Here is a 20,883-nt window from a genome sequence, read left to right as displayed (position 1 = left end):
GATTCCGTCGGGGCACGTGACGGCCTGATAATTCAGACAATGGATGCGCTTGTGGCCACTGTAAACGAGTTTTTGCAGGTCTTCTCCGTTGTTGGTGCTTTTGATTCGGCATGTTTGCAATTTTGTTCCGTCGATGAATCCAAAGACGTTTGATAAAGGGGCCCCTTTACGAGCAACAGCGTGGCAGTACGAGTCCATGTTTTTGGCCACCAGTTTCAAGTTGAAGAAGAGCAGCTTTCCCCACGCATCGTACAGCAGGTTGACGATGTGGAGGAACACATCGCACAGGGACGGTCGTGAACGGCCAAACGTTTTCGCCATGTCATGGAATCGCGTTGGAAAGGCCAAACGGCCAAGGAGAATGCACACAGCCTCATCACGGTGAACTTTGTTCCGCGCTTCCGTTATTATGATTGCTGGTACGGCCAGGAGCTTGCCAAGCTGTTTGATCCCCTTGACGTCGAAGCGGAAATCCAGCATGGCGTTTGCGTCAGAAATAGTGTCCAACTTGAAGCGAATGGCAGGGATAAGTGGTCGTTCGACCACCTGCGACGCCAACAGAGTCAAAAGGAACTGCCGTTGTTTGGTCGTTCGTGCAAAGGGCATCAACATGGCCACGTCACTCTGCGCGAGCGCCATGCCAATCGAACTGATGGTGAGCCGGATATTAGTACCAAAACCGGATAAAGCTATGGAATGGGAATGGAAATTTGCAAAACCCAATAGCTGGATTTCCACACATTAGCTGGCGCGCGAGATGTGTCCCAGAGCTGTAGGAATGGATCGTGACTGGACAAGTTGCAAAATCTCTCTATTGTTACGACGCCTACACCCCAATCACGTTGTGGTGGCGCACCACATTGAACGAATTTTTTGTTGATGCAGATATATGAAAAAACCATTTATCCAGGTGAGATAATATGAAACGTTTCTCTGGCGTTATACTCCCTCCGTCCCATTTTACTTACGTAGATCAGAAAATGGATAAACGGCGCCTTGAATAAAAACAAAGCACCTTCAGAAATTTATTCCACACGTTCATCTTCAAAGGTGTAACGATACAATTGACCAATGAAATCACAGATCACAGAAAAGACGTGTCGCAGAACCAATCAAACAACGAGATATGGCAAATCTGACTGTGCCATTAGATTGCGGAGAGAGGTTTACCTCAGGAACCCTCCTAACGAGCCCAACAACTTCACACAATACCCACAGCACGCATCGGTTTGTACTTAATCGTCATCTTCTAATCTAATTGGGTCAAGTCCAATCACACCAATCTCAGCCATCAACTCATCCATCGTTTCGTTGTCACTCAGGGCAATTCGTTCGAGCTCTTGTGCCGGCTCGTCCATGCAGCTCTTCAGCAACGACCCGCTCCATTTCGGTACGGTCGACGGCGTCCAGCTCGCCCTTGACATTCTTGTAGACATCCAGTGGGCACAGCAAGCTTTCAGGTAGGCGTCCTTGGCGCGCTTGTTTCTCCTTGACCTGGTGGGGCACCTTGTAGGCATTGTCGCCCCGGCATTTCAGCGTCTCGATCATGCACGCCTGGAGCGTGAGAAAGGTACGATCCAAGCGCTCGGAGGGATAGTCGACGAAAGCGGCTTCCACGTTTGCCACCAGTTCATCCACGTTGCGCGCTGACGTTCTGTGTTGTAGTGACTGTAAGTCATGTCCGATGAGTTTGCTGGCTGCAGCTCGATCGTGAACGTCCAACCTGCAGTGCTGTAGATGGCGAAGGCGGCAAGAACCGTCGCATCGAATGGGGTGACATGCGCCAGGGCGTTGTCGTGCTGCAGCTTCACGTTCCGGTCGGGACAAGGCCACTTGGCGACAATCGACGGCAAGATTTTATCGATGAGGAATGTGCGGTACACGTCTTTGGTCACGACAACTGACTTCGTTTCGTTGGTCCTTGCTGCACGATTGGCACTGTCTCGCTGGGCTTGGTGGACTCAACAAAGGGCCACGTTCCCGTTCCAAGCTTGCCGTCTCACCACATGCTAGTGCTATCAATGAAACGTGGCCGTGCCACAGACTGAGGAGCATCACTTTAGTAATATACCTCTTCGACTTGCACGTGCATTTTGGTTCGTTTTCTCGAGTGACCAGGTAATATTTTCGCGTGGTTTTGGTAAGGTAAAGCCACTTCTCGTCCAGGTGAACAGACTGCATCATATCGTTCAGCTCCATGTTCGCCCGTACCATCTTGAACGCAAATTTCATGCGGCAGTATTTGTTGGCTTCAGTCAAGAACGGACGGATGGCATTTAAATGCGAACGAAATAGACCCAGCTTAAGGTACAGGTGTAGAGAACCGCGACTTATTCCTATAGACCCTGATTGTTTGCCTTTGCAGAAAGTAAATGCTGTTGAACTACCTGTCTGTTCCCAAATTGACCGAAGTATATTTTGCTGAGCAAGCGGCACTTGAAGTAACTTTGCCTTCACTTGGCACTTGAAGTAACTTTGCCTTAACTTGGTCAGCAGTAAAGGCCATCTTCCTGCCCACTTTGCCCTTCTTTCGGCTGGCGACCAACACCTTCATGTTACCGTCGACAACTCCCTGCTGCTTCGCCTGCGCGAAGACTCTGCGGATGGTCGAGTGGTGGCAGCCGTACTTTTCCGCTAACAACTGTGCGATGCCGTTCGGCAATCGAGTCAGCGAGGTCTTGCTGCTGTTGAGCAGGATCTCCCGAAGGATGGCCTCGAGGTCTTCGTTCGTCAGGTCACGCATAATGAATGTTGGTCAAAAATTTATATGAGTTAAAGAATGTAAAATTCACGGGTGACTTGAGCCATTGTTTGTGCGCTTTTCCCCCTCAATCACACGTTTATTGAAAGCTCTTGGCGCGCTTGTTCAATTGCACCAATCAAACACGACAAATTCAGCTTGAGGAAGGCGACAGTAAAGTTTGAATATCACTTGTAAATATAATGATGGGGCATGTCTCCCCTCCGCACAACTACGCAAACATTGTGGGACGGAGGGAGTATTAAATACCTTGCAATAAATTAAACGACTTGACGCTGCCTTGCCCACACGCGATGCGACAACACTATTTTTAGTTAGCGGTTACGCAGCTGCCACCATGTCGTTTGAAACGACAACGCGGTCAGTGCGCCTTGTGTTGGGTACTGCCGATGCAAGGATCCGACGGACCTCTTACTGGGCCCAACATGAAGAACACGCGTAAGATTTCGCCCGAACTCGCGCCGACCCACGACAAACCCGTGAGCTCGAACAATCCGTCCACGAATGCCATCCTGGAACTCACACGCAAAGGATCGGGGCTCCGGCGCCAAGGAACTACTCGGCTCGGTTCGCCGCCAACCCTCTGGCAACGCCGGGCGATGACAATTCTAGAGTCGAATGTGTTCTCGGGCCTGATGAACATCATCACGATATACTGCCTCTTTGGTGATGATCTCCGCGTCGTGTACGGAAGCAAGTCGACGGACCTTGGGTTTTACGTGGTTGCGTTCGTGTTCTTTTGCCTGTTTTGCATCGAGTTTTTGCTGTCGTGCTTCGCCAAGCCGTTCTACCTTGCGTCGTTCTACTTTTACCTGGACATCATCGCCACCGTGTCGCTCATTCCAGACATTGGATTCATATGGGACCTCATCGTTGGCGCCGACAATCGAAGCGTCGCGGCGTTGAGTGCAGGCAAAACAGGTCGCATCGTTCGTGTCGTGCGCATCGTTCGCCTCATTCGGATCGTCAAGTTGGTCAAGTGGCGCCACAACGAAGAGCAGAAGCAGCAGGTGGCCGAATCCAAAACGGGTGGCAAGTTGGCTGAAATGACAACGCGTCGTGTCGTCATGATCGTCATCTTCCTCTGCTTTGTGCTTCCTGCCTTTGACGGCGGGTACAACGATCCGATCAACACGTTCGAGACCAAGGGCTTCGAGACTCTTCACGTGTTCAACTTCCAGCCGATGCCATGCGCCGCTTTCATGGGCATGCTGAAAGTAAGCGTTCGATTGCATGCTGTTCGCTGACGGGGTTGGGTAGGTCTGGATCACGCGCACCACAAACAACCTCATGTACCTCCGCATGAGCAACATTCCATTTGAGACAACGACGCAGTGGGCGTCCGAGATTCGATTCAGCAGCCTGGACTTGAAGGTTGCGAATTTGACGCATGATCCGACGACGGGATGGTGGCCGGAGGATATGTATCTGTCAGAGGATGAATTGCTGGCCAACTACCGCCCCACCGACCTCCGCGTGATCCGCATCACGGGCTGCTACACGACGGACATCGATCCGATTGCAATTCCTGGCAATTGCACTTCTGTCACGTACTTTGACATTCAAAGCGACATTCAAGCCGCGGCAAAGGCCAGCATGGTCAAGGCGGCATTTGTCATGCTCGTGCTGATTGCGTCCTCCATTTCGTTTGTGCGTGTGGCTCGCAAGACTGTGCTCGAGCCCATCGAGCGCATGGTGCGTCCCTTCGCCGTGATGTTGACGCGTCATCCTTGCTGTGCGTTAGATGGCGACGGTGCATCGATTGGAGTCAAATCCACTGGCTAAGCACACGACCGTCGAGCAGGAGGACCAAAAGCTGGCCAAGGCACAAGGGTTTGAAACAGCGTTGCTCGAGTCGACGTTGGAGAAGATTTCAGCGCTGATGCAAGTCGGATTCGGGGCGGCCGGGGCGGACATCATTGGCAAGAACATGGGCGCCGGGGACGTGGACCCGATGCTTCCCGGCAAGAAGATCACGTCGATTTACGGCTTTTGCGACATTCGGCAGTTCACTGACACGACCGAGTGCTTGCAAGAAGAGGTGATGGTTTATGTCAACAAACTCGGCCACATCATGCACAGCGGCACCCATGCGTACTACGGGATGGCCAACAAGAACGTCGGGGACGCGTTCCTGCTGTCGTGGAAGCTCTGCGACGGGGAAATGCCCGGATTCGCGCGCTTCAGCGACACCCCGACCGAGGAGGATCGGAAAGCCGTGAATGCAACGGTCAAGTGCCCGCCAAACGCGGGTGCCGGCAAGAAGATGCGCCGCGTGACCCCCACGGAGATGGCGGATTCGGCGCTCACGGCGTTCCTCAAGTGCATGATTGACCTGGACAACGCCAATTCGTTTGGCGTGCTGCACGAGTACATTGTAAAGGACGTCGTGATCAAGCGGTTTGGGCCAGGGTTTCGCATTCAAATGGGGTTTGGCATGCACGTGGGGTGGGCGATTGAGGGCGCGATCGGGTCTCGTTTCAAGATCGATGCGACGTACATCAGCCCCCACGTCGAGATGGCGGACCGCCTCGAGGCCGGGTCCAAGATATTCAAGACCAAAATCAACGTCAGCCACTGGCTTTACGCGCTCCTGTCGCCCGGCGCCCGCAAGTTCATGCGGAAGATGGACACGATCCAGATTCGAGGGTGAGAGGCGTCTCTGTGGCGAATGCTCACGAGATCAACTAGGGTCGACACGCCGCTAACAGTGTACACGTTTGACGTGACGAACCCGAAGAACGGATTTGCCACACCAAAGTTCGACACAGACGAGCGCGGGAACCAAGTGCAGAAGCCCGTCGACTTTGAGCACGACCCAGAGTACAAGGAGATCCGAGAGGGCCTGGACCCCGAATTCCTCGAGAGTGCCGCCGCAGGGGTCGACCAGTACTTGGCTGGGGACTGGGCCAGTGCCAAGGGGTCGCTGACGCATGCGCTACAACTTCGTCCAACCGACGGCCCGACCAAACACGTGATGGACTTTATGAAGGAGCATCAGTTCCAGGCGCCGACAGATTGGAATGGAGTGCGCACTCTCAATGGGTACTAGGACGAACCTCGCCATGACGGTCTGCAACTGCATGGAATATACTTCACACGTATCGACATCTCGGGATGCTAAATGAGCTCCATATTGATCTTTACAACTTGATGCTGGGCAGAGTGAAAATGTTGAGTGCTCGCAGTAGCGCGTCAAAGGCTGCGGAGGTCGGGCCAGCTGCCTTGTACTGCTTGGCGGTGTCTCGAAGTAGAGGCACCTGGATGGAGTGTCCTTTGGCGGCCAGAGCGGCCACGACGCGTGGAGATGTGACGAACTGCAGTAGTTGCGTCACGTTTCGCGGTTGCTGGCTGTACAAGCACTTTTCAAAATCGATGAACACACAGGTCCCCTGATGAACAAGAATGTGGCGCATGGGGTGCGTCATCTCGGCCTTGTTGATGCGAAGAACGTCAAGAACGTAGCATTGATGGAAGATGCGGCGCAGAAACCACGCGACATCCGCCTTTGTCGTCGCTTCATGGTGAAGGAAGTCCACAGCATGCAACACACCGTCCAGGAATTCGAAACAGCAGTAGCCAGGCCCTTCCAAGACGAGCTTCGGGCCCATTCGTAACCGATTCATACGACGGAGCCATAGACTTTCTCGGTCAATGGGGTTGTTCTTGATTCCGTTCAACTTTTGGACCTTGATGAGGACGGGGGGCATAAGGGATGGGCTCGTCCCGGCATAAAGCACACCTCGTTTCCCGCACGCAAAGAAATGTGTTTCCACACGTTCATTCCGTTGGAGTTCCAACGCTCTGACAGCATGTTTCAACGCCTCTTCGCCTTCCGACTCTGGTTTCATGAGCGAATCCAGTTTGGTTCGATCCAGCTTCCACGATGTCCAACGAGCCTCATGTGTTGACGCGGTCGTCGCACTCACCATCGACACAGTCATAGACGCCGGTGCAATGTCTCCGTACGATTCATCCAAGGCATGGCATACGTCCTGGGGAAGAAATGCGCGGAAGCTCTTCATCTGAAGGACGACATACCAGTTCCATCGCGCCAATTCTGGCATTGCCCTCACCAAATTGCAAACTTTAGGTCACAAAAAGTTTTAAAATACACCTGCGAAATCTCGATATATACTTTAAACCAAATATCAGCATCTGTCCAAAAAACAAAAATGTCTGTTTATTTGGCACGTGATGCGGGGTTTCGGGGTTTATTTCATTACTTAATTGAATCAAGATACTTTGATGAATGTCTTGAACGTGCCATGCATTTTCCCACCCGCGGGAAACCAAATCCAACCTGTCGTCATGCTGTGGGTCGACGCACACCGGCCGACGAGCCTCGACCGCCTAGACTTCCACCCAAACATCAGCGAGCGACTGAAGCGCCTCGCCTCGTCCGAAGAACTACCGCATCTTCTCATCTATGGTCCATCTGGGGCTGGGAAGAAGACCCGTGTGATGGCCCTGCTTCGAGAACTGTACGGGCCCAATGCACTAAAGACTCGATTGGAGCACAAGACGTTCAAGCACCCGTCGAGAAGCACAAAAGTGGAGATCACGACAGTGGCTTCCAACTACCACATTGAAATGAACCCGTCAGATGTCGGCAACGACGACAAATTGGTGGTCCAGGAACTCATCAAGGAGATTGCCATGTACCGTCTCGCAGACACGAATGCGACCAAGAATTTCAAGGTCGTGGTGCTAGTCGAAGTGGATTCGCTGTCCAAGAACGCCCAGCATGCTTTGCGTCGAACTATGGAAAAGTACACGGCGTCGTGCCGCCTCATTCTGTGCTGCAACAGTCCGTCCAAGGTGATTGATCCGTTACGCAGCCGTTGCCTCGGCATTCGCATCGGGGCTCCAACTCACGACGACGTAAAGTTCCATTATTTGCCTGGCTCATCCACTGAATGTACGGCTAGATCACGCGAGTCCTCCAAAAAGTGTGCGAGAAGGAATCGTTGACTTTCTGCCCACCGCTTGCGGTTGAGATTGCCAAGAAATCAGAGAGAAACCTCCGACGCGCTCTGCTTATGCTGGAAACCTGTCGTGTGCAGCAGTACCCGTTCTCTCCGACGCAACCCATTCAGCTGCCCGAGTGGGAAGAGTATATTTGTGGGCTTGCCAAGGACGTCCTCCAGGAACAAAGCCCAGGCAGCCTCCTTCGCGCGCGAGACAAGTTTTATGAACTCTTGTCCAACTGCATCCCGCCGGACGTCATCCTCAAAGTTCTGTGCCGCGAACTCACGGCACGCCTCGACGACGACCTCAAGCACGACCTCGCCCACTACGCAGCCTTCTATGTACGTCCGGAATGAATCTCTCGAGTGCGTCATGCGCATTTTGCGTAGGAACATCGCATGCAATGCGGGCAAAAGCCGATTTTCCACCTCGAAGCGTTTTTGGCCAAGTTCATGACGATTTACAAGAAATTCCTGCTCGACTTTTACATGTAATAAAGCCATTTATACCAACGCAAGCATTTACGTATGATGCTTGAAACTCAGCGTGGCTCGATACGCCTTGAGCGCAATCGCATCTTGTTCCTTGGCGATGTCCATCTTCCGCCGCGCTTCCGCTTCCTCCATGTCGCGCCGTGCTTTGTCCTTGGAATCAAATTCGGCACGTGCTATGGCGCGGCGCTTCACCGCCAGGTCTGGACTTGCGCATTCCGTCAACGGCTTGGCTTCTACCTTCTTGGAGAGGAAGGTCCGACTCCCGGTCATGATAGGCGTCGCCTTGAACACCATCTTTTGCAATCGCGCTTTCTCCTCCTCCATCTTCAGCTTTGCCAAACGCTCCTTGGCCAGCTCGTCAAAGCGTTCTCCAGGCATGTGGAAAGGCTCGATCTCTGTCAAAGGCATGCGCTTTACATTGGAGTTGAGACCTTGCGCAGTGTTATACAGTGGAAGCGGAGCTGCCTTGAAGACACGCTTCAACGAGGCGGCTTCGAGGTCGGCTTGGACCTTGACATGGAACTCTTCCTGATACGCTTTGTGTCGGCGCACACTCTCCAAATTGGGGCTCACTGGTATTGTCGTTGTCGTCCTACTCGGGGCCACAACTTTCCGACGCTTGACAGAAGGCATCGGGTTGGCGTGGAAGGGCTTTGCCAGCTCCATCCCATCGACGTCTTCGACTTCGAGTGGGGTGCGAGTGCGTTTGTTGGTGTGGAGATTGGGTGACTGTGGCCGAGTGTACCGTGGCAGAGACACGTGCTGAGCATTCTCCTTGTCGGTATGATGGCTGGATCGCTGCACTAGGGTGGCAGGGTCGATGTAGCCACCGTCGTATTTTGAAGGCGCAGGGTTGGGGTGCATCTTGGCTCGTTGGGCCGTGGCAAGAAAGGGTGAGTGGGGCACCGTAGTTTTGGCGACATACACTTGAGGGGAATGATCTCGCCGCATGAGCTCGGCCGCTTGGAAGATATGAATCGCTTCTGAAGTGCCATGCTCGACTGGTTTGAGCTTGGCGCGCTGGGCGGTGAGAAGGAACGGAGAATGCGGTTCGGTGGGCATTCGCTTGATGTGACGAGGGACAGTTGTCGATGAAGTGTTCTCCCGCGACACCAAGTTTTCGAGATGGAGGTTCCTGGTGGTATCCTGGGGGGTGTCTTGGGCGCAGCCGTGGTCAACGCAGCGGAAGTGTCGCTTGGCGCTGCGAAGGTCAGGAGATGTGGGATGGGTCAGAGGCAGCTTCTTGGTAGATGAGGGAAGCATCTGCTTGGTCGAAGCAGCCTCAAAGAATCCATCGCCGTTGTTCTGGTACTGAACGTTCTCGTCAACAAGGCGGTCGGTAAAGTCACAACACGATGGGGCGTTCAAAGGAATCGCTGGAGTCGAATGGGAAGGAGTTCGAGCTGGAGTACCATGGACTGAAGACGTTGAGGCACGTGTAGCGTGAGATTTCGATGGAGTTGTTATGGCATCATTTGGATGAGCGATGCCGTCGGCCGCAACTGGAGGTTCGACCGACTCATTCTTGTCTTCTTTCGTTTCTCCGTGTGGACGGACGTCGGAGTCAATAGCGTCGACGGAATCCTCTTGGACAACGAGGGGTTCGCATATGGAGGCGTTCGCTTTTACGCCTGTCACTTCGCATGTCGATTCGCGCGCTTTATTGGATGCTTCGATCAAATTCGACACTTCGCAAGGTGCAGCAACGTCCACAGGTGATTCTGGATCGATACCTTCGACAGACGCACTTGTTGGATTCGGCTGCTGGACATCGCATGCGTCCGCCTCTTCACTTTCATCATGGCCTTCACGAGCAGCACTCTCGTCTCCGTCACAGTTAAACATTTCGCTTTCTTCATGAATGGGGCTCATGGAGGAGTCCACATCTTCTTCGCTGCACAGCAAGGACAATCCATCGTTGTCGCCTGCCGAGCTGTTTGCATTGACAAAATCAGTCACTCCGTCGTGCGCATGGGCTTCTTCGTTGCCCAATTCTTCCGTCATATGGGCGAGGACCTCTGCCACTGTTTCTTCCTGGCCAGCAGCATCAGCCGCGTTTGTCCCTGCGTACGTCGCCATGTCAACGGGATGCTGCCGGATTCAAATTTTTCAAACTCTTGCTCATATGAAATACTGGTCTCGGATTGGTTTAAATTCGTCTAGTGCATAAATTATGTCCATGGCCACCTTACTTAAACAAAGCTTCACCACGAAATCCTGATGCTATGAAATTTTAATATTGTGTTTTATAGCCAATCAAGTTGTGGGAAGCGATCAACAAACAAGTCGAGATCGTCATGTTGAAAGGTGGATGGAGCTTCTCGCGGCCTAACTACCGTTCTGCTTGGCCGCCCAGTCTTGAATCGCCGCGAGAAAGGCCCGAATGCCTAATACAATGACTGAGAATTGCTTCTACGTACATTAGTGTCATGCATACCGTCGCCACGAAGGAGGTGTTCTTGTCCTGCCGCGGGGTTCAAGCCAAAGTTGGACAAGATCCCGTCGAAATTGCTCGTGTTGAGGGCATGCGCCAAAGCCCCAATGCATTGCTGCAGCTGCGGCGTGCGAGGCTACATGTACATGAATCCTTGACATCCTACCACGTCCGTACCGTGTCCAGGAGCTCGTCCACGGTTTGCATCGAATCAGGGAGGTGGGGCAAAAGTTCCGCTTGGACTTCGGGGTCATGCAACAGCTCAAATACCGCAGGCTACGATCGCGTCTAGCAGGTACGTCGTAGTAGGCGATTCGAGGCAGGTACCTGTTGGAGCAGCTGCGTCATGGAAATGTGGACTGGTCGATGAGCCTACTCCATTTTGTAAACTCAGCAGGATAACATTTCGTTCGGACGCACATGCTGTTGTTGGGCCAACGCCATCGCGCGCTGAAAGTCGGCCAGCTGAATGCCTCCACTGGAAGCCGCCGTGGGAGGAACGGAAGGGGGCGCAACTAATGCGAAAGTCCATTGATTAACACTGGAAATCCTTGGAGTCGATTGCTAGGAAGATCTACTCGTCGTCACCTCCTTCGTCGGGATCTTGGACGTCGCGCATGCTCTCTTCAATGGCGAGCCGAAGCAGCTCTTCCTCACTCAGTTCTTCCATGTTTACATCGTCATGACCTTCGTCATCCTCGTCTTCGTGGCCGCTATCGTGGTCGTGTGGCACGGGGGAGCTCACGGGGGATGCCGTGTTCGTGGTGCTTCCTGATCATATCACAGTTGGTACTCGACAAGGTGGAGCCGGTCATCATACCTTGGGGCATACCCATATGCTGCAGGATTTGCTGCAATTCTGCCATTTGAACTGCGTTGGGTGCACCGTTTCCGCCGGTCGTTTCCTGGCCTCCGCCCAAGGCGCTGCAGTCATTTCAGATCAGGCAAGATCTGGGTCGTACTCACCCTAGCATTTGCATGATTGCGTTGTGGTCCAGTTGACCTCCACCGCTGGCAGCACCACCACCTGGCGTACGTGCGGAAGTCCCGCCAGTTGCCTGGGGCGCCGCGGTGTTGATAAGGTCGTTGACTTTCTTCGTCAGCTCGGCATCTTTCGACGAGTCTTTGTTCTAGTTGGATTCGTCCATGTAGTCGAGGGCACATGCGCGGATATCATACCTGCAGCCAGTAAAAGAATCGGCGGGACGACGCTTTGTACTGCAAAATATACACGCGGTCGTTGGGCCGGGATGTGTCCACTTTTTCGAATGTGGCGTCGTGGGGGAACAAAATGTAGTCCTAATGCACACGCATCAGGCTCGGCCAGCGATCAAGACATACATCAACGTTGGCACCAGTCGTCCGGTTCTTCCACTGAAAGTGCAGCAATTGATCGTCGCCGCGAACAAGCACGATCTTGCCCTTCTGAATGTCGGGAGTCACAAGGAGCTTGGTACTGCCTGGTTCCTTTGGGACGGCAGTCATCTTCCCAGCGTTGAACTCCACCAGTGAGGTCTAATCACGTTTGTGCAGCAACACAGCATGCTTGCATGGACGGGTCAACTTACACGCGCGCCGCCAGTCTGGCCGAACTGAGGAAACATCTTGACCGCAGACTAATCGAGCATGGATATTGTCCCAAGGGTGGATTTCAATAATTTAACAATGTGAAATTTACTGTCGGTTTGTAACCTGCTATATTAAAAATATCCTTTATAAAGTAGTACTCGTTCAGAAAGGTTCCGCGTTGTGGACTGCGGAATTCTTCCTGACAAGGTTACGCACATGTCGACGGCACAGACAATGGAGGAATCAACTATGCGTACATGTTCGTGGATGGCCTCGGTCTGTAAAGTTTGCATTGATGGTCGGAGCCACCAATCTCCCCTCAGATTCCCGTCCAATGTCGCAGCAACGGCCATCTTGGACCAAGTCAGGCACAATTCCATCGCTGGAGATGCGTCACGATTCGATTAGCATGTCCTCGTTAGGAAACAAGGAGCTGGTTCGCGATATCTGCTGCAACTCATCGTATTTTCGTGGTTGCAGGGCCACGACGGCCCCTGGTACCCGAGTGCTCAAAAGAACGCAAGAGCAGCAATGCACGTATCTCTATGGTGTAAACACTTAGTTTTTCTTGTACGGGTCCAAAACTTTCTTGACTTCGGCTTCATACACGGCTTCGGGCTTTTCTTGTGAGAAGAGGTCGTGGCCTCGGCGAGTCTCTTTGGAAGCATTCACATCAGAGGTGAGCAACATCGATTGCACGGCGCACTTACTCCAGAAAAGAGGGATGTAGCAGATCCCAGCTCCAAGGATCACTCCCAGCAGCACCTTGGACTGATCGCCCACCATCTTGAACCCCATCCTGTCGTGGATGTCGTATTTCGTTGAATTGTGTCATTCGATTTCCGCTGAATGCAAAATCATACGAGAAAATTTGAATTTATGTCTAGAATTTTGTATGTAACTTGAATGAATATATGTATTTTCATTTGAAGGGAAGATAATTTTCCTTCAAATTGCATACAGAATTCTAGTCATAAATTAAAATATTCATTTATGACTTGATTGGTGGAATGCAATAAAGGGAGATTTGATTGGCTGCACCATCACCTCCATACAAGTGGCGGACGCGCCGCCGCATTTGCCAAGAGTCCCAACTCCAACATGCTTCAGTCGCTGGCGACGCGGGCTTTCTCGACGGGAGTCAAGACCAAATTGAATCACCCTTCGCGCCGTGCAGGTCACCTCATGAGACAGCTCCATGCAGAAGAAGTTGCCAAGGCTACGGAACGCATTGGCGACAACTTTGCCAAGTTTAAACCTGGAGATGCCGTCGAGGTGGAACTCATGCTCAATAAAACGACGCAAAAGATTCAACGCATCAAGGGCGTTGTGATTGCCGAACGCAACCGCGGCATCGCGAGCTCGTTCACGATTCGAAACCACATCGCCGAATGCGGCTACGAACAGAAGATCTTCAAGCACTCTCCGCTCTTGATGTCTGTCAAGATGATCAAGGAAAAGTTCATCTCGAACGGGCAAAAGAAGGTTCGACGGGCGAAGTTGTTTTATCTCCGCGACAAGGCGCCTCGATTCACCACGGTGTAATCCTAACTGCAGCATACTCTCACTCTCTTGATTAAGGAGCGGCAGAGGCGGCCCTTTCAGTCAGACCTAACGACGCTTCCGAGCTTTACGATTCATCGACGGTCCGTCCGTCACGAGAACGCCTTTCTCCACGGCAGGAGCAGCCTTCTTGGCTGCCGCCCGCGCCGCGGCGTCCAACTTGAGCGCGTCCTTTTGAGCGCCCATGCCCGATCCCTGAGCACCCACAAACTTGCCTCGGTTCTTGCGGCCGCGGCGACTGCGCTGCTTGCGCGGGATCCACCGCTCCGGATCCGGGTTCACGAGCCCAATGAGCGGGTTGTAGTCCGGCTTGGCCTTCAAAGACGCGATGAACTGAGCCTTGCGCTTGGCGCGCTTGCGCAGTACACGTTCGCGGTTCTCCTTTTTCTTTGCCTTCCTACTCGAACTCATCAGGACTATCATCCAACTGGATTTCATACTCTTTGGGTGCCAGGGCCGTGACCACAGCAGGAGCTCGAGGGCGCGGAGCGCGTCGGACAAGGTCCTCCACAGAGAGGTTGCTGGACTGGATGGCGGGAAGAGTGGCCGCCCGAGTGGAGGCGCCGGACGGGTCCACATACGACAGCGCAACAACGCAGTAGGCGAGACAGCGAACGCGACGCTCTGGTTCGACATCGCTCAAGTCCAAGAGCCGCGCAAAGGCCGCTGCAGCCTCGGCGTACTGGCCTTGACGAAGCTTCGCGATGCCGTCGCCTTCGAGGAGCACGGCGGAAGACGAGTGGTTCACAGCCGCATCGACGATAGCGGCGCTGGACTTGGCATCCAGAGCAGCGTCGTAGAGAGCGACGAGCGTTGCAACCGTTCCGGGGGTGTGCTGGATCTCGGGGATCAGGCGAAGGGCGTCGGCGGCTTTGCCGGGGTGGCCGAGGCGGCAGTGGAGATGAGCCAAAGCCAGCAGTCCAGACGACGTCTTGCTGCCCTTCAACGTCTCGACCAACGATGGAAGCGCACTCGGATCTTCTTCAGCAAGCGCCAGATGCAGCTGGAGGGGTGGGAGGTAGGCCGAGTCGGGAAAGAGCTGGGCAAGGGCGTCCACGGCGTCCCGGGCTTCGTCATACTACAAGTGGCGAGGTGATCCACGGTGTCCAACCTGACGGCGATACCTTGTGCATGAGCGCGAGAACCAGAGCCGTGTTCGCCAGGATCACTTGATGCTGCGCAGACGAGCACTTTTCACGAAGCGTGTCGTTGGTGACGCTTCGGAGGCGCTTGAGCGAGTCGAACAAGTCCTTGGATCGCTGGATTGTCGCGATGTTGTTTTGTGCTACGGCTACGAGTCCGGTATCCGCTGAAGACCTACCAGTCGATGAGATTCTGCAGCAACATATCGTCGACAGACTTGGCCACTTGACGAAATGTCTCCAAAGCACGGTCCTCGCCGCCCGTGATTTGGGCCACATACGCCTCTTGGACTCGGATGACCGCTGCCTCTTGTTCAATTTCAGCCGACGAGTAACCCTCAGCCTTCAACGAGTCGCGGCACAGTTCTACAACCCATCATGAATCGATGCAGAAAACCATCTAGAGTTTACGGACGGTCGGCGTGACGGAGTTGGTCGCCTGCGGCAACCACGTCGCCAGCTTGCAGAGCCACGAGGGACTTGTTAAACGCGATCTCGTAGCTGTCTTCGGTCTATAAGCGAAACGATATGAAACAATGCGTCGAAAAGAGTTCACCAACCTCCAGCCCACGAGCCTGAAGCTCCGCGCCACGTCCGGCAGCGACGTAGGCGGCAATGAGATTCGTCTTGAGTTCGACCGTATCATCTGACGCATGGGCATTGCTTAGCAAAGCTTCGTATATGCGAATGGCCGCATTGAAGTTGTTGAGGCGGTAGTGCTGCGTGTAGACAATCATCGAAGAATAGAGAGGGGGGACGAGTGTACCGCCTGCGCTTCCAAATGCAGCGCTGACTTCGACTTGGGCTCAGCCATATCAGACAAAACTTCTAATGCCTTTTCCACCTACGGGCGTTGCGCATAAAATATGAGCCCGAGTCAGCAATACTGTCGACGAACTTGCTTCAGCTTGTAGTGGCAATACGCCCGTTCAAGCTCGAGTCCTTTGACGTTCTGGGCGATTTCCAACGCTTTGTCAAACTACACCAACACGGTTTCAAGCACGCCATGAGACTCACGCACGTACCTTTCCCGTGCGAAGCAAGCATTGCGCCTTCACGCGGATCGCGTCCGTGTCGTTTGGCGCCTTCGCTCGAACTACAAGCCTGGCGTCAGCACAATCACATACAACGTGACGCACTCTTGTTGCACGTGTCAATCGCCTTCTGGTAGTTCTCGCGCTGGAGCTGCGTTTGAAGCTCCACAAACAGCGCTTGCACGTCGGTCGCCATCGGTTCCCCTCGTCCGCGAGTGACTTTATAAAATGTTACAGGTATTCGGAACATCACACTATAAAATATCACAGTCACTCTACAAAAGTATACTCTTGGGATTATTTCGACACCACACGGCGCTATTGTGACGAATGGACACGTGGGTGTTCGGTGTCGTCGGCCTCGTGCACTGGCGTGCGATGTCACGGACATGCCAAGCGTCAACTATATATAAATCTGGCAAAACAGCGTGGCGCTGGCCCTCGGCAAACCCGCGTGCATGTATTTTGAACGATCGCCCGTTCGTTCCGGATTCAGCCAATCCGAAGCCCCCAAATGGACGCAGGAACCAATCAGAATCCGCGAGTTTTTGCAAGCGATGACGGTTCCGCCATGACGGCCAAATTTGGCGCAGGAGTTTCGGGGGGAGTTTCGAGCAGTTGCAGCCGGGGAGGCCATTCGTGTTTCGAAGGGACGCCAGAGACGGCCAAGCGCGAGTGAAGCCGGCAGCTGCACGATGATCAAGAGCCACGATGGCGGCGGGTATAAGTTCACCACCACCGACTTGATCAAGCTCATCGAAACGCCACACGAGAAAATCGAGGAGGCGCTCAAGAGTGCAGGTGGAACGGAAGGCGTCGCAGCAGGCATTGGGACCAGTCTCACGTACGGGCTCGACACGTCCCGAACAGATGACCTGGCCAAGCGCGAGGCCGTGTTTGGGAAAAACTACGTGGCCCCGCCCAAGCCCGCGACGATCCTGGAGCTCATGTGGGAAGCATTTCACGACACAACCATCATTGTGCTGTCGATGTCTGGGCTGTTGTCGCTCATCCTTGGCGCAACGATGGAAGGACAGTCCGCAGAATGGATCGAAGGCGCGTCCATCTTGTTCGCCGTGCTGCTCGTCACGGGCGTGACGGCCATCAACAATTGGCAAAAGGAAAAGCAGTTTGCAGCGTTGAACGCGGTCAAAGAAGACGAAAAAATCAAGGTGATCCGGAATGGCGTCCCGTGCGAAGTGTCGAAATTCCACCTCTTGGTCGGCGACATTGTGCGCGTCGACTTGGGCGACATTTTGCCGGCGGATGGGATCATCTTTGACGAGAGCGAGATCAAGATCGACGAAAGCACGTTGACAGGCGAGTCGGACTTGCTCAAGAAGACCCGCGTCGAAGCCCCCGTTCTGTACAGCGGGACAAGAGTCATGGAGGGCGTGGCCAAGATGCTCGTGATGTGCGTGGGGGTGAATTCCCAAGCTGGGATCATTTCGTCGCTTGTTCAAGGCAAAGGTGCGAACGAAGGCGACGACAAGAAAAAGAAGAGCAAAACCAAGGAAAGCGCTGTCGGGCCCGTCCACGACGTCGAAGTGAAGAAGAAGAACGAAAGCGACGAAGTGTACGAGCAAGAGAGCGAGAGTCCGCTCCAGGACAAGCTCAACAAGCTCACGGTCAAGATCGCCAAGGGAGGCACAACGACCGCGGTCATTGTGTTTTTGGCCATGACGATTCGGTTTTCGATCGAAACGTTTGGCGACGGCAAAAACGAATGGAAGCGCGCGTACGCGACCGACTACCTCCACTTTTTCATCACGGCCATCACGGTGCTGGTCGTGTCGATCCCGGAAGGGCTGCCACTTGCCGTCACAATCTCCCTGGCGTTTTCGGTCAAGAAGATGCTGCTCGACAACAACTTGGTGCGCCACTTGGACGCGTGTGAAACCATGGGCAGTGCGACTACCATTTGCTCCGACAAGACTGGTACGTTCCGTCGGGTACATGTGTCGGGGGTGACCTCGTCTCTTAGGCACACTGACAACGAATCGCATGACGGTCATGCAGTGCTGGATTGGCGGGCGCGAGTACAGCGCCGCGTCGCAATTGCAAGGCGAAATTTCCGACAGTTTGCGAGAAGCCTTTGGCCACGGCGTCGCACTCAACTCGACGGCAGAAATTCTCCCCCCCAAGACTCCTGGCGGTCAGTTCGAGCACACGGGAAACAAAACCGAGTGCGCGCTGCTGTCGTTCTGCAAGGACTTGGGTGTGGACTACGCGGCCGTGCGCAAAGACAGCCCGGTCAGCCACATGCTGACATTCAGCAGCAAGAAGAAGCGCATGAGCGTCGTGGCAAAGCGAGGCGTCAACAGTCGAGTGTTTTGCAAGGGCGCGACCGAAGTGGTGTTGGGACTGTGCAAGAAGGTCAAGCGGCTCGACGGGTCGGTCGCCGACTTGAGCGACGGCGAGAAGGACGAGATCGGGCGCACCATCATTGAAAAGTACGCGTCGCAGGGGTACCGCACGCTGTGTCTAGCCATTCGCGACTTGGACATTTCGACGGACGAAGTCAAGACGTGGGCCGACGACGACATTGAGACCGACTTGACGTGCGTGGCGATTGTCGGAATTGAAGACCCTGTCCGCCCCGAAGTCCCGGAGGCCATTCGTCAGTGCAACCGCGCCGGCATCATCGTTCGCATGGTGACGGGAGATAACATTATGACTGCACGCAGCATTGCCGCCAAGTGTGGCATCCTCAAGCCCAACGACGGCGCCATCACGATGGAAGGTAGTTTGGAAGCACCGACCTCTTGAACGTCATATGGCAATTGTAGGATCCGAGTTCCGGTCCCGCGTGCTCGACAAGGACGGCAAGATTATTCAGTCGGAATTCGACAAGATCTGGCCCAACCTCCGCGTCCTCGCACGATCGTCGCCCAAGGACAAGTATACGCTCGTGACGGGCCTCAAACAATCCAACTTGATGCCATACGGACCGCAAGTCGTCGCGGTGACTGGCGACGGGACAAACGATGCGCCGGCGTTGAAAAAGGCAAACGTTGGGTTCGCCATGGGTACGGAGGATGTCGACCACCCCACCGTCATGGAATCGCGTAGGGATCTGTGGGACGGCCGTGGCCAAGGAAGCATGCGACATCATTCTCATGGACGACAACTTTACGTCGATCGTGAACGCGGTCAAGTGGGGTCGCAACGTGTACGACTCGATTGCCAAGTTTCTGCAGTTCCAGCTCACGGTCAATTTGGTTGCCATTACGTTGGCGGTGCTCGGGGCCGTTGCGATTGAAGAGAGTCCGCTCAGTGCCGTGCAGCTGCTGTGGGTCAACCTGATCATGGACACGTTTGCGTCGCTGGCCCTCGCGACGGAGAAGCCGACCCAAGCGCTGCTTGAGCGCAAGCCGTATCCCCGCACGCAGCCGCTGATGAGCCCGAAAATGATCAAGCACTTGGTGGGCCAGTCCGTGTTTCAACTCGTCGTGTTGATTTTGTTACTCTTCATGGGCGAAAAGATCTTTGACATCCCGAGCGGTCGGCTGTGGGACCAGCCCCCTGGCGAGAAGAACGAAATGTCGGTGCACTACACGATCATTTTCAACACGTTCGTGTTCTTGCAGCTCTTCAACGAACTCAATTGCCGGAAAATCCATGACGAAATCAACATCTTTGAGGGCCTCGTCGACAGCGCCATCTTTTTCAACATCTCCATCTTCCAAGTGGTGTGCCAAGTCCTGATTGTCCAGTTTGGCGGCCGACCGTTCTCGTGTATCGAGCTCGACGCGGCGCAGTGGCTATTTTGCATCGGCGTGGGCTTCCTCTCGCTGCCCCTCGGCCTCGTTCTTCGGTTGATGCCGACGCCATCGATCTTCGGCAAGGAAACATAACCCATCCCAACCTGCTGTGCACATTTACATAACCTAATATACATGTACAATCGATCTGGACGGCTCGCCCCTTTAATTGGAACCCGCGGCACGCCGTGGTGCAGGGGCAGGTACATGAATCCGTCGCATGCAGGATGGCTCGGAGCTGCGCGCGATTCTGAAACGGGGCGCCGTCGACGTTTTTGGAAGGCGAAACCGATGGCCGGTCAGCACAACGGAGGTCGGCGGAGAGCCCGGCCAAAGCTCTCGGCTACGTACATTTCGAAATGGCTGCGGGTGCTGAGCAACATCTTCGCCGGGGTGCTCATTCTTGGCACGGGCGTCTTGGTGTTGCTGCTTCTGTATCAAGGCATGTTTTACAGTCAATGGATTCGTCCGATGGCTCTCGACAAGTGGAATCCCATGTTCAAGTCGTGCCGCCTCGACGCATTGGGGTTTGTGCCTGGCACGTGCGACGACGAGGAAGTCCAGTCGACTGGAGATGTTGCGTGGGCCAGCATCGGCGCGCAACTGGCCATGGATTTGCTTCGAAACGAGTCGGACGGTCAGGTGTTTGTCACGACCTGCCTGATCGGCGGGTACGAAAACGCGGCATGGGCCACCGTCATGTTCGTCGTTGGCGGCGACATATTCCCAGACTGCCATCCCGTTGGTGAGCAAGCCATTCTAGGGATGGCGGCGCTCGAGACGATTGGAAACGACGACTTTCCATTTGGAGCGTACCTCCTCAGCACGTTTTCCGACGCCCGTCCTTTCGTGGGGGTGACGATCCCGACCGCGGACGGACCTGTCAACGTCGCGCAGTCCACGATCAAGACGATTGTGACCACGGATGGCTCGAAACACAGCACGCCATGGGACACCCACAACTACGTCGCTAGTGTCAACAGCCTGAATCGACTCTTCTTTATGCGGCTCTGGGTCGTGGCCCACTTCTTCAACATCTCGAACAATGTCAAATCGTTGGACGGGTACAGCTTTGCCAATGCGACGGGCATTCCGGTCGCCTTTGGTTGGGACAACTCGCACCACGTCGACCACTACCTCTTGTTGCTGGC

The 20,883-nt window shown here is 54.2% G+C and overlaps 12 protein-coding genes across 14 annotated transcripts; 7 read left to right on the top strand and 5 right to left on the bottom strand.

The window, feature by feature from the left end:
* Positions 1-1,314: 1,314 nt before the first annotated feature.
* H310_12388 (hypothetical protein) lies at positions 1,315-2,743 on the bottom strand (the record flags this gene model as incomplete). Its single annotated transcript, XM_008879413.1, has 3 exons — positions 1,315-1,654; positions 2,072-2,301; positions 2,447-2,743. The coding sequence occupies 3 exons, from the start codon at positions 2,741-2,743 to the stop codon at positions 1,315-1,317; spliced, it is 867 nt and encodes a 288-aa protein (XP_008877635.1).
* A 375-nt stretch (positions 2,744-3,118) lies between these two features.
* On the top strand, positions 3,119-6,854 carry H310_12387 (hypothetical protein). Its single transcript, XM_008879412.1, has 4 exons — positions 3,119-3,978; positions 4,022-4,456; positions 4,506-5,410; positions 5,453-6,854. The coding sequence occupies exons 1-4, from the start codon at positions 3,151-3,153 to the stop codon at positions 5,811-5,813; spliced, it is 2,529 nt and encodes an 842-aa protein (XP_008877634.1). The 5' UTR covers positions 3,119-3,150; the 3' UTR covers positions 5,814-6,854.
* On the bottom strand, positions 5,836-6,854 carry H310_12386. Of its 2 annotated transcripts, XM_008879410.1 has the most exons (2): positions 6,803-6,854; positions 5,836-6,756 (listed from the first exon to the last, which is right to left on the bottom strand). In XM_008879410.1, the coding sequence occupies exons 1-2, from the start codon at positions 6,809-6,811 to the stop codon at positions 5,905-5,907; spliced, it is 861 nt and encodes a 286-aa protein (XP_008877632.1). In that variant the 5' UTR covers positions 6,812-6,854; the 3' UTR covers positions 5,836-5,904. The 2 variants fall into 2 exon arrangements, with proteins under 2 accessions (XP_008877632.1, XP_008877633.1); XM_008879411.1 differs by having other exon boundaries at positions 5,836-6,854.
* A 218-nt stretch (positions 6,855-7,072) lies between these two features.
* Positions 7,073-8,226, top strand: H310_12385 (hypothetical protein; the record flags this gene model as incomplete). Its single annotated transcript, XM_008879409.1, has 3 exons — positions 7,073-7,645; positions 7,693-8,073; positions 8,122-8,226. 3 exons carry the CDS (start codon positions 7,073-7,075, stop codon positions 8,224-8,226), a joined length of 1,059 nt encoding a protein of 352 aa, XP_008877631.1.
* Positions 8,227-8,259: 33 nt separating this feature from the next.
* Positions 8,260-8,955, top strand: H310_12384 (hypothetical protein; the record flags this gene model as incomplete). The annotated part of the gene is made up of 1 exon (XM_008879408.1): positions 8,260-8,955. The coding sequence occupies one exon, from the start codon at positions 8,260-8,262 to the stop codon at positions 8,953-8,955; it is 696 nt and encodes a 231-aa protein (XP_008877630.1).
* A 377-nt stretch (positions 8,956-9,332) lies between these two features.
* H310_12383 (hypothetical protein) lies at positions 9,333-10,322 on the top strand. Its single transcript, XM_008879407.1, has one exon. The coding sequence runs from the start codon at positions 9,713-9,715 to the stop codon at positions 10,085-10,087; it is 375 nt and encodes a 124-aa protein (XP_008877629.1). The 5' UTR covers positions 9,333-9,712; the 3' UTR covers positions 10,088-10,322.
* Positions 10,323-10,441: 119 nt separating this feature from the next.
* On the bottom strand, positions 10,442-12,299 carry H310_12382 (hypothetical protein). Its single transcript, XM_008879406.1, has 11 exons — positions 12,229-12,299; positions 12,002-12,175; positions 11,840-11,959; positions 11,627-11,790; positions 11,481-11,584; positions 11,249-11,431; positions 11,081-11,175; positions 10,988-11,032; positions 10,838-10,936; positions 10,664-10,796; positions 10,442-10,613 (listed from the first exon to the last, which is right to left on the bottom strand). The coding sequence occupies exons 1-11, from the start codon at positions 12,262-12,264 to the stop codon at positions 10,555-10,557; spliced, it is 1,212 nt and encodes a 403-aa protein (XP_008877628.1). The 5' UTR covers positions 12,265-12,299; the 3' UTR covers positions 10,442-10,554.
* A 247-nt stretch (positions 12,300-12,546) lies between these two features.
* On the bottom strand, positions 12,547-13,060 carry H310_12381 (hypothetical protein). Its single transcript, XM_008879405.1, has 2 exons — positions 12,940-13,060; positions 12,547-12,885 (listed from the first exon to the last, which is right to left on the bottom strand). Exons 1-2 carry the CDS (start codon positions 13,025-13,027, stop codon positions 12,788-12,790), a joined length of 186 nt encoding a protein of 61 aa, XP_008877627.1. The 5' UTR covers positions 13,028-13,060; the 3' UTR covers positions 12,547-12,787.
* A 199-nt stretch (positions 13,061-13,259) lies between these two features.
* Positions 13,260-13,865, top strand: H310_12380 (ribosomal protein L19). Its single transcript, XM_008879404.1, has one exon. The coding sequence runs from the start codon at positions 13,331-13,333 to the stop codon at positions 13,772-13,774; it is 444 nt and encodes a 147-aa protein (XP_008877626.1). The 5' UTR covers positions 13,260-13,330; the 3' UTR covers positions 13,775-13,865.
* Positions 13,272-16,182, bottom strand: H310_12379. Of its 2 annotated transcripts, XM_008879403.1 has the most exons (10): positions 16,074-16,182; positions 15,960-16,030; positions 15,833-15,913; positions 15,701-15,778; positions 15,495-15,653; positions 15,350-15,446; positions 15,153-15,300; positions 14,917-15,109; positions 14,233-14,870; positions 13,272-14,189 (listed from the first exon to the last, which is right to left on the bottom strand). In XM_008879403.1, exons 1-10 carry the CDS (start codon positions 16,162-16,164, stop codon positions 13,841-13,843), a joined length of 1,905 nt encoding a protein of 634 aa, XP_008877625.1. In that variant the 5' UTR covers positions 16,165-16,182; the 3' UTR covers positions 13,272-13,840. The 2 variants fall into 2 exon arrangements, with proteins under 2 accessions (XP_008877625.1, XP_008877624.1); XM_008879402.1 differs by having other exon boundaries at positions 13,272-14,870.
* Positions 16,183-16,591: 409 nt separating this feature from the next.
* Positions 16,592-19,885, top strand: H310_12378 (calcium-translocating P-type ATPase, PMCA-type). Its single transcript, XM_008879401.1, has 4 exons — positions 16,592-17,906; positions 17,953-18,711; positions 18,758-18,997; positions 19,041-19,885. The coding sequence occupies exons 1-4, from the start codon at positions 16,664-16,666 to the stop codon at positions 19,823-19,825; spliced, it is 3,027 nt and encodes a 1,008-aa protein (XP_008877623.1). The 5' UTR covers positions 16,592-16,663; the 3' UTR covers positions 19,826-19,885.
* Positions 19,886-20,023: 138 nt separating this feature from the next.
* On the top strand, positions 20,024-20,706 carry H310_12377 (hypothetical protein; the record flags this gene model as incomplete). Its single annotated transcript, XM_008879400.1, has 2 exons — positions 20,024-20,573; positions 20,630-20,706. The coding sequence occupies 2 exons, from the start codon at positions 20,024-20,026 to the stop codon at positions 20,704-20,706; spliced, it is 627 nt and encodes a 208-aa protein (XP_008877622.1).
* Between the last annotated feature and the right edge of the window lie 177 nt (positions 20,707-20,883).

The sequence above is a fragment of the Aphanomyces invadans genome (assembly GCF_000520115.1).
Source record: "Aphanomyces invadans strain NJM9701 unplaced genomic scaffold supercont1.38, whole genome shotgun sequence".
In the NCBI taxonomy this organism is placed as follows: domain Eukaryota; phylum Oomycota; class Saprolegniomycetes; order Saprolegniales; family Verrucalvaceae; genus Aphanomyces; species Aphanomyces invadans.
This window is presented reverse-complemented; position numbering and strand designations above follow the sequence as displayed.